The 17,365-nt window shown below is 42.8% G+C and overlaps 1 protein-coding gene across 1 annotated transcript in view; it reads right to left on the bottom strand.

Moving 5' to 3' along the window:
- LOC144771874 (cilium assembly protein DZIP1-like) overlaps positions 1–17,365 on the bottom strand; it is a 1,571,028-nt gene that overhangs the window by 1,254,886 nt on the left and 298,777 nt on the right. Inside the window, exon 5 of the mRNA XM_078656123.1 lies at positions 9,636–9,908. Coding sequence (XP_078512249.1) covers positions 9,636–9,908 — 273 coding nt within the window. The remainder of the gene's footprint in view (positions 1–9,635; positions 9,909–17,365) is intronic.

Raw genomic sequence — 17,365 nt, 5'->3', positions numbered from 1 at the left:
AACTGGCGCTGTGAGAGTCACATCTATTACTAAGCCTTGAAAAAAACCCTCAATATTTTTTATCATTGGCTGCAAGTGGGGACATGTTGCAAAAATATGTACTAAATCTGCTTCAGAATCCCCACATCTGAAGCAATTAGTTCCAGTTATGCCACCCCATTGAGCTATTTTAGCAGGCGTATGGTATAAGTGAAATAATGTTTTGTAGTGTTGTGCCTGCAGAGGCGCCGAACATAACAATGTATATCCCATTTCTAAAGAGATATCGAAAATTTCCTCACTAATGTTCAGGCTATGTTTCCACTTACTTGCCCATTTCTCTATACCATCCTCCTTTGAGGCCAACAGTTCTGCATAGAATCTCTTAATGGTGCAATCTTCCCCTGTTTGTATCACTTCCATGATTGCATTCTTGTTAAACCCAGACGGACCACCCTTCTTATTGTATAAAAAACTCCTAATTTGTAGATACTTAAAGAATTGTCTTTTATCTAATGCAAATTTAGTTTGTAATTCAGAGAACTGGTAGACTCCCTGCTGGCCCAAGATGTCTCCAACCTTTCTGAGCCCTTTTCTTTCCCATTCTCCCAGAATAGTCCCCGAAGTGATTTCCTCGGATAGATTCGGATTTCCTTTCAATCTTGTATATACATTATATCGCCCTAACCCAAATTTTTTTATAAAAGCTTTCCATACAGTATATGCAGCGATGAGTGTCTTAAACCGTGTCCTTTTGTAGTAACTGGGTTCAGTATACTTCAGAAAAACGTTTTCTGCTTCTCGCCCTAGTAACAGACCATATATTGCCAATGAACCTAACTCATTCCCTCCTTCATCTTCTCCCCCACCCACCAGACCCACCATATTCTGTAGAGCTGCTGCCCAATAATAAAACCTTATATCTGGCAGTGCCCACCCACCCCTTTCCCTCGGTAGCACCATGAACCTCAGTGCTCTCCTGGTTTTCCCCTTTGCCCATATAAACCTATTAATCATATTTTCTATCCTCTTAAATAAATTATTCTCAAATAATAGAGGGATTGCTCTGAAAAAGTATAGAAACTTTGGCAACACCAGCATTTTTATCACATTAGCACGCCCCAAAATTGTTAAATGCAAATTATCAATTCTATCTAAGTCCTTTCGTACTTTATTTATTAGAGGTATTACATTTGTTTCCACTAACTTATCTAACTCAGCCGATATGCTCACCCCTAAATATATTCCAGATTTAATTACTCGGCCGTCTGTACAAGGGGTGTGGCAGTTCTTAATAATCTGCGTCTTAGCAGTGTTGAGTTTGTAGCCCGAGATTATTCCAAACTTCAGGGCTTCAGCTTCTACTTGGGGAATAGCCTCCGTTGGGTCCGGTGTGATAACTGCAACATCATCGGCATATGCCAATATTTTACAATAGCCCATCCGGGTAGGTAATGATTTTATTAGAGGATTCACTTCTATTCTTCGAATTAATGGGTCCATATACATTGCGAATAACAATGGGGAACAAGGACAGCCCTGCCTTGTACCTCTCATTATTGCAAATTGAGTAGTAACCCCCGCATTCACCCTAACCGAAGCCATGGGATTTACGTATAGTGCTTGCACTGCCTTAATAAAGCCCTTTTTAACTCCTGCCCTTTCCAGTGTAAACCACAGATAGCCCCAGGAGACCCGATCAAATGCTTTTTCTGCGTCTAATAACATAATTGCTATCGGATCCCCTGAGACTGCTGCTGCATCAAGCAATGTGATCACTTTGCGCGTGTGATGGGTGGTACCCCTCCCTGGAATAAAGCCATGTTGGTTTTGGCTCACCACCCTATCTATTATCCTGGCATATCTTGTCGCCAATGCTTTGGAGAAGATTTTTGTATCCGTATTCATTAACGTGATAGGCCTATATGAGCCAGGCTCTTCTGGTGGTTTCCCTTTTTTTTTAATTATAACTATCTCGGCACCTCCCCAAGTCTTCGGTATTGAGTCCCCATTTTGTGCCTTTAGCATTGTCCTAAGCATATCTGTTTTTAAAACCTCCCAGAATATCTTATAGAACTCTATTGGGATCGTGTCCGGGCCAGCTGCTTTTCCAGATGGGAGGTTCAATATAGCATTTTTTATTTCTTCCTCCGCAAACATCTCCTCTAGCCCATCTACTTCCTCATCCGAGAATCTAACCAGTGGTATATCTTGTACATAATCCCTGATTTTCCCGAGATCAGTCCTTATCGGCTCCTCGTATAGCTCTTCATAAAAAGATCTAAAAACTTCCCTAATTTTCTCGGTCTCTGTATGAATTGTGCCAGAGGGATCCTTAATCTCCCTTACAGTGCCTAGTGCCTCTTGCTGTCTTGTACGAGCTGCCAGGGTTCTCCCTACTGTTTCACTAAACTCGTGACATCTTTCTCTTTTACTAGTGTATAGTTTTGCAGCTTTTCTAGCAATATCACCTTCAGCGTCACCTTTCGCTTTTAACAATTTCAGATATGCATTTTCTACGGGGGTTCCACTCAAAATACATTCCTCTAAACCCTCCTCAGCCTTTAGTACTGCCTCAGTTATTTCCACATTTTTCATTTGTTCCTGCTTTCTCCTATACGAGCTAAAACTTAGAGTCTCTCCCCGTACCCCCGCCTTAAAAGCATCCCATACTATCCCCCCAGAAGTACTATCTCTATTGTTCTCAAAGAATTCTTTAATCCATAACTTCATATGCTCAACGTATTTTTCTTCCGATAACAATGCTCTTTCAAAGGTCCATTGCCTTATCTGTTTAGTAGTTCTTAACTTTTTCACCGTGAGAGTTAGCGGGTTATGATCGCTTAAAATTCGCGGTAGCCTATCTATCCTAGATTCTATTAGAATTTCATTTGAGACAAAAAAATAATCCAATCTCACACATATTTTATGTGGTGCAGAGTAGTATGTATAACCCTTACTCCCTGGCATTTTTTTCCCCCATACATCATATAAACCATTATTTATCGTTAATTCTTGTAAGGCACGACACACTCGTTTTTTTCTGCCACCATAATTACCAAATGAGTCTAAACCCAAACCATCAGCGCCATTAATATTCAGATCCCCTGCCATTATAATTCTCGGTGCCCAAGTAGCCAATTCCACTTCTAAATACTGAAAGATCTCTGGGTCATCCTCAGTTGATCCATATACACTTATTAATGTTGTCCAGTCCCCATCAATCCTACATTCCACCATTGCCCATCTTCCCCATTGGTCATATGCCTTTTTTCTCACACATACATTTTTATCTCTTGATAATATAGCAACTCCCCTTTTTTTTACATTTTGCTGTGAAGCTACCAAGACTTGAAAACCCAATTGCTTCAAAAAAAACTCTTGCGAACTCATAACATGTGTTTCCTGAACAAAAATAAAATCTACGTTTATTTGTCTCAATAACAATGACACCTTAAGTCTTTTTTGGGCCTCATTTAGCCCACATACGTTCCAAGTTACGTATTTCGTTCCCATAAATGATTCTTTATGTATCTAGTATGCACCCAGCTGTACTTATATTCATACTCAAACTTCATCGCTCTATGTCTTTTTATCTTTTCACTTATGCTTCTCCTTCTTTGTAAGCTACTGACTCTCATCTTATATCTTTTTTCATCTCCTTTTCCTCTCGCTCCTATCTTTACTTTCATTAACAATTCCGTCTTTTTCTGCCTTTTCTGCCTTTTTTGCCTTGTCGTGCCCTGTCCGTCCCCGCCCTCCCCCTCCCCCAGACTGAGTCCCTCCCCCCCTCCCTCCCTACTGGCAAAGAGGTCAATAGTGACCTCTGTCTGACAGCCGATACTCCCCAGAGGACCTCTCCGCTCCCACCCTCCCGAAATATCATTTTATACAGTCTGTGTCATTAATAATATTTATCATACTGCTCCACCCATATTGTTTTATTTTCTTCTTCTAACATTTCATTGTTTCTTTTTTTGGGTAACATATTCTGTTTGTCTTATAGCTAGTGCTCTCTCATTTTGTGTCTTTCCATCTCTCTGTGCTTTCATTTCTTTTAAATGATTCAGATACTCCTGTGCTACTATTTCTGAAAAGAAAACCCTGAATTGGCCATTATGGCCAACTTTGAGGCGGCAAGGAAACATTAAATATACTTCACAACCCATATTCTGAAAAGGCGTTATTAACTGTCTCATTCACCACCTTCTCTCCACTGTCGTGTGGCAGAAGTCTGGACGAGTAAAAAATTTTATGCCTTTATGTGAGCGCTTAGTCGTAGGTTTTATTTTTTTGATTATTTCCTCTCTTAGTAAGAAATGTCCAATATATACTAAGATAGCCCTTGCTTTCGAGTTTGTAGTTTTCTTCTGCGTTGAGGGAAACCTATGCGCGCGCTGCACCTCTTTATCCCAGTCCCAGTTATCGAGCTCTGGTAATGCCCCCTTCAACAGTTCAACAACAAAAGCACGTATGTCCGTCCCTTCCTTCTCTTCTTCAACGCCCAAAATTCTTATGTTATTACGTCTCTGTCTATTCTCGAAGTCTTCGAGTTTCCACAAGACGTCAGATGATGTTTTTTCCTGCTCCTCCCTGTACTCCTGCAGCTTTACCATTTCATCCTCGACTTTACCAGTCCTCTCCTCCACTTCTGCGAGCCGATCAGCCATTTCTGTGTACAATTCATCAACCTTGCGGAGTGACCCTTGTATTTTTTTATTCGCTTGTTTAGCTCTTTGACTCTCTTGGCGGGCCTCTCCCTGAATTTGTTTTAAAGTTGAGAACAAAAGTTCAAAATTTGCTGCATTGCTATTTTCCTGTGTTCGAGAGCATACTCGTGTCGGATTTTGCGATTTGCTTGGCTGGTCAGAGCCTCCAATTGCACCATCTTGATGAATCTGAGGAGCAGCTACATGGTCCCAGTTCAATTTTTTTGCCACCGCAGATTGATTTACGCTCCCTCTTTTCTTTGATCTTCTAGAGGACCTCTTTGCTCCCTTTGCTCCCATCTTTCTACTTAGCTTAGATGCCAGGTTTCGTTTAAGTACCGTATTATATTCTGGGTTCGACTCAATCTCTGATTCTGAAGTACCTATTTGTGAAGTCTCTGTGTCACTTCCTGTTGTTGTAGGTGTATCTTCCATATCGGTAGATAAATTGTGATTGAAACCCGTCTCCTCCTCCGGTCCCTCAGAATCAATTTCTTCTTTGTCATCCTCTTTGTCATCTTTGTCATCGTCATTACCAGTGAAAAAACAGTCATCGCTTGGTGAACCAGTAGGCACAGGGAAGGAATCAGCTGGAGGATGTCTAGCACATGTGAAGAGGGAATCTACAGTTTTATCAGCACTTTCATCCACACCTTTATCTATCCCCTCATTTTGACTTTGACTTTGGGGGCCATTTAGTATATCCCCTGTAATGACATTTTGACTTTGGGGGCCATTTAGTATATCCCCGATAGTGACATTGCAGCCTCCATCATTTTCCTGCACTGTTATGTCTGATAGGTTTCCTCTTGCTAAGTCTGAGCAGCTCTTTAGTGCAACACCATTGTTACCTTGTAACAAAACTCCTGGAGGTTCAACAGCACTCCCAGAAAAACAGTGACCCCCCTCTTGCTCCTTACCCAGTTCAGCCAATGGAGGAAATTCAGGATCTTCCACCTCTCCAGTGTTTATTTCATCTTTTCCGTCCTTCCCATTTTTTCCCCCGTCTTTTTTACCCCCTCCTCGCCGGTCGGCCCTAATTTGGTGCTCCGTAGTGCCTTGCTGCGCAACCTCATGTACAGCCTCATCTCCCAAGCCGGAATAAACACAATCTTTCCCCGCATGCCCCTCCACAGTCCCGCTCTCCTCAGGACTTTCCCTTGTGCAGCTTGCACTACTCTCATTTACAACTTGTTGCTGCTCCGGGTGCTCAGGGTGCTCACTCCCCAGCACTTCATCCGGCTCCTGCTCCCGCTCTTCCGCCTGACTCCGGGCGGCTCCTTCAGAGGACTCCATTCACCAGCAACCTCATCCCGTCTTCCGATTGGTCCGCTGCTCCTATAGACCTTCCAACGGGGAGCCGTTCTGTAACCCCATCCAAATCGTCACAGGCGCTCGCACTGGTGACACCAGCCGCATCCCGCACGCCCTCGGCTCTTATCCCCGGTATCATCTGAAGCAGTGTCTGCTGTCGTAGAGAGGCTTCCCCTGGCATCCCGGGGCCCGCGTTAGTACACCTGATTGAGCCCTTTTTCGCCGTTTCTTTCTTTTTCTTTTTTTCCCTTTCTCTCTCCTGTTTTCTCCTGTCTGCAGCCGATGTTTTCATCTCCTCGCGCACTTTGGCAGCCTCCCTTCTCAGCTGGGCACGGTGTCTTGTCTTCGCCCTCAGTGTTGCCGACGTATTTTCCATATCGCTAGTCAGCAGGTCCTCTTCCTCCGACCTGCCCACGTCCATATCCTTAGTCGTTCTCGTGGTCTTAGAAGCCATATATCGCCTCCTTGCATGCAGCGCACCCTTGGCTCGTTGGAACGCCTCTTCAATCGATCCCCCCAACAATAGCCAGAGAGCCCAGGGTTCCTTCTCCAACTCTGCAAGTGCATGTAGTGCTGTCCACTTCGCAGAATTAGCCCAGCTCAAAAGGGTCGTGATCATACTGGTAAGATACCTTACTATGCTGCAGCGTTAGGTCCCAGTTCCCTTTTTTTTTTATCCTTGGGCTCAGTCCTTTCTTCCGCTGTTTTCCTGGGTGTTGTAATTATTATTCAGAATTATTTCAGAGTTATTCACAATTTACTCCACAAGCTTCTTCCATCTCTTCTACCTCCTCACAAAATTTTCTGATTTCACTCGGGAGAGTGGTCAAGGAGCTGCTGCCTCCTACGGTCCGTCGGCGGCCATCTTGCCCTTGAAGAGGAGGAGTTTCTTATTTACTAGAACATGCCTTATTGGGCACTGCTATGGACAAGCGTGACGCCATTATCACTGATTCTACTAGTGACGTTCACCTCCTAAGTCTCAGTGACAAATATAACCATAGGATTCCGTTTTCTCTTGCATCCTCTAGCAAAATGTCCCACTACACTTATTATATTCTGGTTGAAAGCAGAACAAACTTTACTATACACTATATGATTGCTATTTCGACGCCTATATCGCTTTCTGCGGTCATCTCCCCTTTGCTCTCCCCTCCATCTTTTTGTTGCTGGATTCTCTATACTGTTTCCTGTCCCTAAATACATTCATCTTGCCCACAGTCTATTGCTGACCCTCTTTTGCCCCTTTCCGGGAAAGTGCGCTTAAAAAAGGCCCAAACAAGCATTGTTAAAACCAAAAGGGTTACCTCCAATATGACAACAGATGCTATCAAAGACAGGCAGAACTATATTTCCATGCTACGAACATGAAAGTGAGACGTGGTGGCTTTTCCAATGCTTGCTAAAGAAGGTGGTAATACGGGTGATGGCAAAATTGATGGAGGTTATGGTGTGGATGGTGCTGATATTGGTAGAATTGTTTGTTTTGGTAGAAGCGTGGCATTACAAACAACAGTATTGGGGGTGACAGCATTAGTTGTACTGCATAGGAGTGGTTGTACTGGAGGTTCATTAGTGGTTGTTGCTGATATTGGTGGTGGTGGCACTGGAGGTACTGACTGGTATTAGTGAAATTGGTGGAAGTATTGGTGAGGATACTGGGAGAGGGAGAGGAAGTGGTATTGGTGGCACTGTGGTATTGGTGGTGGTCTGGCACTGGTGATAATAGTGATTGTGTTATTGGTGGCGGTGTAAAATTATTGTTGCTGTGGTACTGGTGGTGGTGGGATGGGCTGTGTTGTGATGTTGTTGGTAATCTGTTACTGTCGGTGGTATACGTGGTGTTGGTGGTGGCACTGGTGGCAGCGGTGGTTGTATTGGTGATATTGGAGGCAGTGCTATCACTGATGGTGCTATGATGCATGAGTGAAATAAAGAATGGTTTGTGACAAAATGTGTGGTGGTTGAGTGTACTTTTTAGATTTGAGTCCCTTTTCATTGCAAGGCAATCACTCCATAGAAGGCGGCATCAGGGCTTTAAGTAGGATTAAAAAACTGGGGTCTCTCATATGGGAGTCGCCGATGTAATTAAGGGCGTGGCTTAAAACACTTGAACTAAAAATCTGTACTTAGCAATGTGTGCTGCCCCACTGGTATTTTGCTGCTTCTGTCCATTCATCCAGATATATAACACAAGTAACATTACACCTACAACAAGCCAGGACTATTGGCTTTGCCAATGGTTGTAAATTGCATAAGATAAATAAGCAGCCACTATGACGTCATTGTACATAATATTGTAAATGCTTCTGCTCTTGTGGGAGAGGTTGTGGCTAAGGCTAGAGCTTCCGACTTTCGAGCTGAGAAAGCAGGTTCGAGCCTCACGTAAATCCTGAGATTCAAAACATGAATATGTCCTTGTGCAATGTAACTGGTGCTCATGTTTGCTCCAAGTTTGCCCTTTATAAAACTGAAAAGTAAGTCTCTTTGAAGTTACATCAAAAGCAGTGGTACTATTGCAGAGTTTTTTCACACCCTGAAGGTAAAAAGGAGTGTCCGGCAGCGACCCGTCTTGGCACCTGCTTTTACCGGGAGGACCCTGCCCACTCAAAGCCTTGTATAGTAAGCTACAATGGCTCTGTCGGGGAGAAACAATTACTTTGTCTTGAAAGGTAACTTCAGGAGAATAATCTATCCAACACTATGCTCAAATGTATCATGTAATACTGTAAATAGAGCAAATCAGAACGCGCAAAAGAGTGAACTCATGAAACACCCATTACAAATAAAACAAGCAAAAGTACTTTGCAATAAGAATTTCTGTTATTGAATTATTCCATCAGATATAACAAATCACAAATAGACATATCGTAGGGCTGTCCAAATGAGACAGTGACAAATGTATTAAAGTGACATAAGTGCTCAGTGACAAGGTGTATATACAATCGTGACTATGTACAAGTATATAGAATTTCTTTCCAAGTTTGGGGCTGTCCCCTGTCCTGAAGAAGACCAGCCACAACATATTAATGATGCATCATTAGGGTCGAAACGTCGACGCTTAATGTTGGTTCAGCCAGTAGACACCTCTGGTTCTCAACGCAGAGCAACCTTGCCATTGCCAGAGAGAGTCTGTCAATCTTTGATCTGACCACTCTTAAAATTCTATATACTTGTACATAGCTTCACAATTGTCTATAAACCTTGTCACTGAGCACTTATGTCACTTTAATACACTTGTCACTTTAATACTTGAATCTCATTTGGACAGCCCTACGATATGTCTATTTGTGATTTGTTATATCTGATGGAATAATTCAATAACAGAAATTCTTATTGCAAAGTAATTTTGCTTGTTTTATTTGTAATGGGTGTTTGGTGTGTTCACTTTTTCGCTGTCTGTGTTCTGACCTAAGAAGTATAGTAGATAGGCTTTAAAGGAATCAAGTTTGAACACATTCATTTAATTGTTGACAATTCATAGTATAAATTATTTAGCCCTACATTTGTACATTCCACATTTTCGTGTGACAAATAAATTACTACATACACGTGTCTGAAGGTTTCCACTATGACATGAAAGCATTGTTACTGCACTTGATCTAGTAATGCTTATTTACTAAAACGTCATACCTGATTGTCAAGCAGTTCCTTCACGTCCTGCGGATCTGGGGCTGCTGAAGTTTCTTGTTGATGCTCACTGAGGCGCCTTTCCGCTTCATGCTCACTGAGGCGCCTTTCTGCTTCATGCTCACTGAGGCGCCTTTCCGCTTCATGCTTACTGAGGCGTCTTTCCGCTTCATGCTCACTGAGGCGCCTTTCCGCTTCATGCTCACGGAGGCGCCTTTCCGCTTCAGTAACAACTTCTTGTAATTGTATGTTTCTTGCTCGGATCTCTTGCAATTGCTATTAAAAAGATTTTGAAAAAAATATGAAGTCCAAACAAAGCACAAATGTGTTATGAAAAATCAGAGTGGACATTATCTCATCAACAAAATCCAGAAGATCACAGAGGATGAGAAATAAATAGCGTTTTCTTACTAGTACCTCACATCTTTGAACCGTGGACTGCTCAAGCATTTTGTTCAAGAAAACACGCATTATTAACTATTTAATAAAAAAAATATAATTCCCAGCCAGTTGTAATATTTAAACATCTCAATTACCTTCCATAGTACCAGAAACCTACGAAACTCCAGAGTCCTCAGTTTCTGGTGACAAAAAAATAAATAAGCACAAATACATGCACAAAATGGTTGACCGCATTTCTTGGTGAGCACGGTGGTAATACAATAATGCCTCCACTTAATTGCAAGCTCTTAGACAGAGTTCTGTGACATCACAAAGTATTTTTTTCATCTTGGGCTAGGGTTCAGATATTCTACACTTTCCTCATTACGGTCAACCAAAAGAACTGCACTTGCACAACATCATTTGATATACCTGGGGGTACCAATAGTTTAATTTAAGGACAGACAACACTAATCAAGAACATTAAATTAACTCTAACTCTAAGACTGCACCCCAACCAAAACCAGATATCGGGCCAGTTTAGGTATGTCAGAGTATTTCCATCTTCCTTTACCCCTCGCTTCACCCTCTTCTTCCAAGCCTGATTCGTGATTCTGCCAGTCGACACATAGTATACCTGCATGGCCCCCAAATAGATACGTTTCCTCTTTATGGCAAACCCACAGGTAGGCAGAATACAGGATTGCTACCTTTGCATCAAGGTCTCTGAATGCCTTCCTGAAGAGTTTCCCTTTTGCTACATTCTGGTTAAGATCTCAGCTCCCACAGTTAAATCTCTCTGAACCATCATAACTGTTGCTCCTCTGCCGTTGTCCACCACACAGTTGCCGCTCCTCTAAACTTCATTCAGTGGCAGTTCCTGAACACCAGTAGGTATCAACACCTTCTGACTTAGATCAGACTGTTCCTTAAGCCATTGCTGCACAAACTGGTTAAGGCTGCCCACTTAGAAAACTGACCATTTCTTGCAACCCTCAGTTGACCCTCTGCTGCCAGATGTTCTGCGTTCTCATGGCTTGATTCAAACCCTTTATTTATTGGCCCTTTTCCTGTTGAAAGATAATTAATCCTGAAGCCCTTTGACTGAACTTGCCCCTTCTTTGGTATATCCATCAAGTTTTCCACTGTTCTCGACTTAAACCTTCTCATCTACCACTTCACACTGTTCCACCTCTAGTATTTATGGGAGATGTTCCAGAACATGAAGTCTGACTATTCAAACATTCACTTCCGGGTTATAGGCAGCAGCGTCCTTTAGGAAGAAGACGCCGGGAAAAACAGCTCACCTGGCAACATCATGTTGGGGATTCCTTGGCCCTGAAGTCTGGCATTCGTGTTTTCCAAGTGGTGGGCGTTTTTTCTTTTCCTAGAACTCCATTTGGATCCCCTGCCATGTTTCCCTCAAGCACTGTCTTGAAACCAGATGTTACGTAGACATTCATCCACATGTATTACTCAATTAGAGTCCCGTCTTTTCTAGTCGTGATAGACCACTTATGGATTGGTGAGAAGGCAAGTGCCTAATGTTTTCTCTGTATTATTGACCAAAATCACCCGGCTTCGGTATTTGTCTTTATCCACCTCTATTGAAATGACTTGTTATTTAAAAAGTGTTTTCTCTCGCTTCCATTAATTTAGCTCTATTTCGCCCGAGCCTAAACTGGAACCTGCGTATTTCATTCCACAGGCCTAGGGTTTAGGTTCCAGGGAAGCTGTAGATTTCTGGTACTGTTCCTTATTATCTTGGAAAACTGAGAGTAAATCATCAGAAATGGACATGAGGTGCTAGGGAGACGTCTAAGGATGCCTCTGCGGGCTATTTTGAGTGAGCTACATTAACAGAAATGTCAGCGAGGATCTCGTTTGATAAAAAAAAAAAAATACTGATATATTTGAGAAACGTCATCCATGCCCCATTTCAGTGGGATCAGTAGGTTATAAATGAAGCGATGTGCTCAAGGAGTCTTCTAAGGACGCCTCTGAGGCCATTTTGAGAGAACTACAATAAGAGAAGTATCAGCGAGAATCTCTTTTGATAAAATTATTGCTTGTATTAGAGGAAACTCATTTCTGTCCCATTTTACTTAGATGAGGTTATTTATTATTTGCGTTCTAAACAATGGGAAAGTAAGGTTTTTTTTTTATCGGGATTGTACTCCCTGTCCCTTAGGGTCATATATCGAAAAAACAAAGAGGGAGTATCCCCAGGACACAGCATCCTAGTGATGGGTAGAAGACGGAGAAAGATACAGAAAAGAAAGAATTCTTTCTTTTTTTATAAACCCTCACTCACCAACCTGGTTGGTGACATGCTTCATGATCGGGGTCCACCTGAGTGACCGAGTGCCACTCAGGTGTGCTTCGACGCCTGTAACTATAGTGGAGCTGGTTTTTGTGAAATGTGAAGGTGTTTTGTAAGTGAGTGAGTTAAAAGTGTCTTTCATGTACTCCCTACAGAGTTTATTTTGGAGTCATGAGACGGTTAAAATCAGGTGAGATACTTTTAGAGGCTTAAATTGACCGGAAAGTATCAGTGTTGTTGTGAAAATATGGTCAACATGTTTCAATCTTTAATAATATATTTGTACGGTTTTCGTCAGGACCAAATGTGTTGAATCAAGAGGTCTGCGCACGCTAAGGCACACCCTTCTCTGACTCAACAGAACGCCAGACGGTGTACTTACGGTTCAGCACCCTTACAGCCTTCTGTGTAAGAAAATAAATCTGAAAAAATAGAGCAGAATCTATGTTTGCACAGTTATATACATTCTTCACTGTGAGTGATTCGCTCCATTTAACGTGGATCAGCTCTCCGTGATTCAGTGCTGGAGGAATCTGAATTGTTCTACAATCAACATGTCAATAGTCTGTGACAGATTGTTCAGGCGATCATGCAGTGGTGCATCATTTTTCAAAAGTAGGAGTTTCTACTTTTACTCCTCGCAAGCAATCCATACCCACTTGCATTCACCGTAATAAGTGGGTGTCATACGCCTCCCTGCGTTTATGGGAGCGGTTTTCGTGTAGTGACTAGTCATAGTTTAGCATTGCAAGTGTCACTTAATCAGGCCTGAAGTGGTAGTGCACCTTTAATTCACAGGCAAGGGTAAAAGAATGACGGGAGGGGGAGAGAGAGAACCAAGGTTTTAGCCTTAAAAACATGCCAAGGATTGTACACTTACAGGAAACTTTTTAGATTTTTTTTGTTTTTTCGATATTTATTTTTTTACCCACATACCACAATACAGGACTCCTTTTCTTCGATGAACATGAGAGACACCTAGAAATTCTAATATTAATAATATTCTAGGTGCTAAGTGAGGTGAGAAGTGCACTTGTCCCAAAGTGCACAAATACTCTTAGGGGTCCATTAGGATGGCGGGTGGATCGCCCCCGCCAGGCCGGCGGTAGCCACTGCCAGCCAGGCGGGGGCGATCAACCCGCCATCCACGCAAGAATGACCCCCGCCATATTAGGATGGCTGGGGGGTCCGCGGCGGATGGGAAGACTGTCCTCCGCTTTTACGCCTGTCGAGGAGTCAACCGGGCAGAATATGGGTTTAACATGGTGGCTTAACATGGTGGCGGTGTCTGCAAGACACCGCCATCCATATTAGCATGCAGGCGGAGATATGCCTTTCCATGGTGCCATGGCCGCCATGGAAAGGCATGCGGTCTTTGCCTTTGGAGGCCCGTAGCGGCCCCCAGGAAGTAGGGGGGTTGGGGTTGCACATGGGGTGTACCTATGGTACCCCCCTGCATTGGCATGAACAAAGTGATAGGCACCGCGCGGTGCCAGTCACCTTGTGCATGCCAATGCACGACGTGCATTCCCAGTATTGTGGTGGGCAGTGCTGTGAGCACCGCCCACCACAATGCTGGGAATAGAGGATGCCACCGCAACGGTGGCATCCTAATGGCAGGTGCGGGTCCGCCGCACCCCTTGCGTAGGGTCCCTCATTCCGTTATGGTGCCAGGCGGGCAAAGTCCGCCCGCCCGCCATCGTAATGGACCCCTTAGTCACAATCTTATTTTCCCACAATGTAATTTGATAAGGAAACTTTATTTTATTCAGTTTCAAAGAACTGTCACAAATACTTCCCATTTGTTGTTTGAAATTAACTTTCCACTTTTGCCTCCACTACAGAAAGTATTTTTTAAAGCAAATACCTGTTTTTAGTTTTACATTTGAGTGTTGTTAATTTGCATGTTTTTTACATTTGAAGTCTTCTTTAGGTTAATTGTGAGGCGGGGAAGGAGAGATATGGAGAGATGGGAAGATTGTTCCAGGATTTGGCAGTGACCTATGAGAAATTTCGGCCACCCAGCCTGGCATGTTTAAATTTCGAGAAGGCATTACAGTGATTTTTGCAAAATCCGGCCACTCTACCTAGCACCTTTGAATCTAGAGGTGGGTAATATAAGAGAAGATGCTGAACAAAGAAGGCTTGTCAGCTGATTGGGAGTGAAGAGGTACTAGATTAAGATGATGCACGTTTGGTGAAAGGCACCATAACAAGAGGGTGTGCCTTGAAGCAACAGTGTTTTTCATGAGGAAGCCAGGAAAGATAATACTTTGGGTGAGAAAAAGCAGTGTTTCTTCAATCTCAGTATCAGATGGGTGAGTGCATTGTGGTTGATTGGAAAGCATTTTATAAACAAGCCATGTAACACAAGACAAATCAATTGCAGTACTTGAGGTAGGAAAAGCTTGGAAGGAAAGTTTAGAATCAAAAAACACCCCTAGGTTGTGGTGGTAGGAAGTGAAATGCGATAGTGGCCCAGCTCATTAGACACCAAAATGGAATTCCAAGCTGAAGGACAGCCAAAGGTGAGAACTTCTTCTTTAGAGGACCTGAAGCGCAGAGTCTGCATTCATCCAGCGAGCAGTTGGTAACAAGCAAGGTATGAATTGTAACTGACGTGACTTGATGTCTCCATCAAGTCTCAGAAGGAGCTGAGTGACCTGAGAATATAAGAAGGTTAATCCTTATTAGGGAATTAGGGAGGCTAAACGAGCCACATAGTGACCAAGCAAAGTAGGACAACTGAGATGTGTCCCCTGAGGAACATCACATCTGAAAGATATGGAATCTGATTGAAAAGGAAGGAGAATGACTGCCTGAGTGTAGACAGAGATAAAGGATGAGAACTGACCAAGACTTGGCCACCCAGCCCCAACTCAGTCAAACCAAGGTAGGAGGGTGGGTCTGGAGAGGCATTGGAATCGTGTAGCAAGATTAAAGCAATTCAGCTGCCGGAATTAAAATGCATATGATTACCATTCAACACAGAAACCAATCTTTATTCTGTGCTAAAAAAAGGGGGCAGAATCCAAATTGGCGGTGGTCTAGGCATTTGTGGTTTGGTAGGTGGTCGGAGAGCTGAGAGATGTTGATGCATTCAAAAATGTTGGTAAAAACTGGCAAAAGAGAACTTGGCTGATGGATAGAATTCTAGGTCACAGGAAGGGTTTTTAAATAGTGGAACGGCTAAGGCTTGCTTCTGTGACTTGTGGACAAAGGCCAAGGAAAGAGACTGAATGCAGATTGTAGTTAGGTGAGGAGCACTGAGAGGGGCAAAGCATTTCAAAATTTTGCTTGGATAGTGTTCCAACAGGGAATAAGAGAATATCAATTTGAGCCTATTCAGAATAAATTCAACTGTAAAGTGTGGTGAGAAAGATCTATTCTCTCCTCATAAGAAGGCAGAAAAGAAGGACAGCGGGGTACTCAAGTTAGAGGGAGAGGGGCAAGGGGCTTGAAAAGTCTTTAGAATGCTCTGGATTTTCTCCTTGACCTTCCAGAAATAATGAATGTGTCTCTCATGAGACATAGAGACACCTGGCATAATTTACAGCATGTAACCTCGGACCCTTGAGGTATTTAGTTGCTGGTATAAATTTTTCAAAGCTAAGCCCCATTTATTTATTTGCCTTAGAAATGACAGAAAAGCACACACATTTCAAAACGTATTACCATATTATGTTTTAATGATTCCTGCTTAAATAATAGGTTCCTTTGGAGCTAATGTTATGTGTTTAGTTAAAATAAAATGTTTATTTTTTTTTATGTTTGTATAAGCTTTATTCGAGACAATTCTCATAAAAGCACATTAATCAAAATATTTACACAAAATACATAATACAGAATAAAAAAATTCATTAAACACAGTACAGCTCATACAACATTACTGATAAAACAATATATGCCAATACATAAAAACTTTAAAAAGGATTTCCTAATTACATACGACCCCCCAAGAACCGTCGTCTTATCGCCCAAGCCCAACCCATGTATTTGGCGACACCCATAACTATCGAATCCTGCTGTGTTGTGCATAAAATTCTTAGGGCCACTGAACTTTCACGTGTCCCCAAGTTTTTACATACCGGCGAGAGCCATTTCCTCCTTGGATTCACGTAGGCTTCACATGAAAAGAGAAAATGGCCAAGGCTCTCCTCGGCAATTTCGCAGGCAGGACATAGACTGTTAGTGGATCTGTGCCAGCCAGATGTCAATTTATTAAGAGGGATAGATCCTGACCTCAGCTGGAAGACAAGTTTCCTGTCCATTGGTACCGTAACATTATCCCAATAGTTTTCCAAGACAGGTGAAATTTTAATCTCCAGGAAACGGCCAGACATAGAATCTGCCCTATTGTCATTCAGCATCTTACCGCCCACCCAATCCCAATATTGTTTTTTAAGAGCTTCTTTACTTGGGAAGGTTTCTCCCTCGGGGTTGTTCCAAAGATTTGAAAACCCTAGATTTTCCAACATGGTCTTCAGATGTTTTAACCATTTTATTTTATGGAAGACGTCTTCCTTGATGATCCACAGAAAACTCTCAGCGTACTGTCTTATTTCCGGAGTCGTCCAAAGGCGTCTCCAGTAAAGAACTGGCCGCAATCGAGCTCTGTCGATAATCGTGCGTCTACCAAGCTCCAGGAACAATGGGATTAGGGGGGTGCTCTGTGGAAGTCCTGTAATTCCACGCATGAACTTGTTCTCGGAGGTCTGAAGAGCCGTCAGACCATTCCAAGCCCATAGTTCAGCGCCGTATAAGGTAGCACCCAGAACCTTCGCGTCATACACCGTCAGGGCGGGTTTTATAGGTTTTGTTTTTGATTTACGGTGTTCCCCCCTTAGGACACCCGATAGCTGCTGGTGCTTTAGGACTACTTTGTTCACGTGATGCGTCCAGCCAGTCCCCCCCGCAATCTGCACTCCCAAATATGTAAATTCATTGACTATATCGAGCCTGCTGTTATTTAGGGTAATTTTAGGAAAGCTTCTGCGTCCAGCAGAGAAGGCCATTAGTTTAGTTTTTC

The sequence above is a fragment of the Lissotriton helveticus genome, chromosome 8 (assembly GCF_964261635.1).
Source record: "Lissotriton helveticus chromosome 8, aLisHel1.1, whole genome shotgun sequence".
NCBI lineage: Eukaryota > Metazoa > Chordata > Amphibia > Caudata > Salamandridae > Lissotriton > Lissotriton helveticus.
Note: the sequence above shows the minus strand (reverse complement) of the source record. Positions and strands in the feature narration are given on the sequence as shown.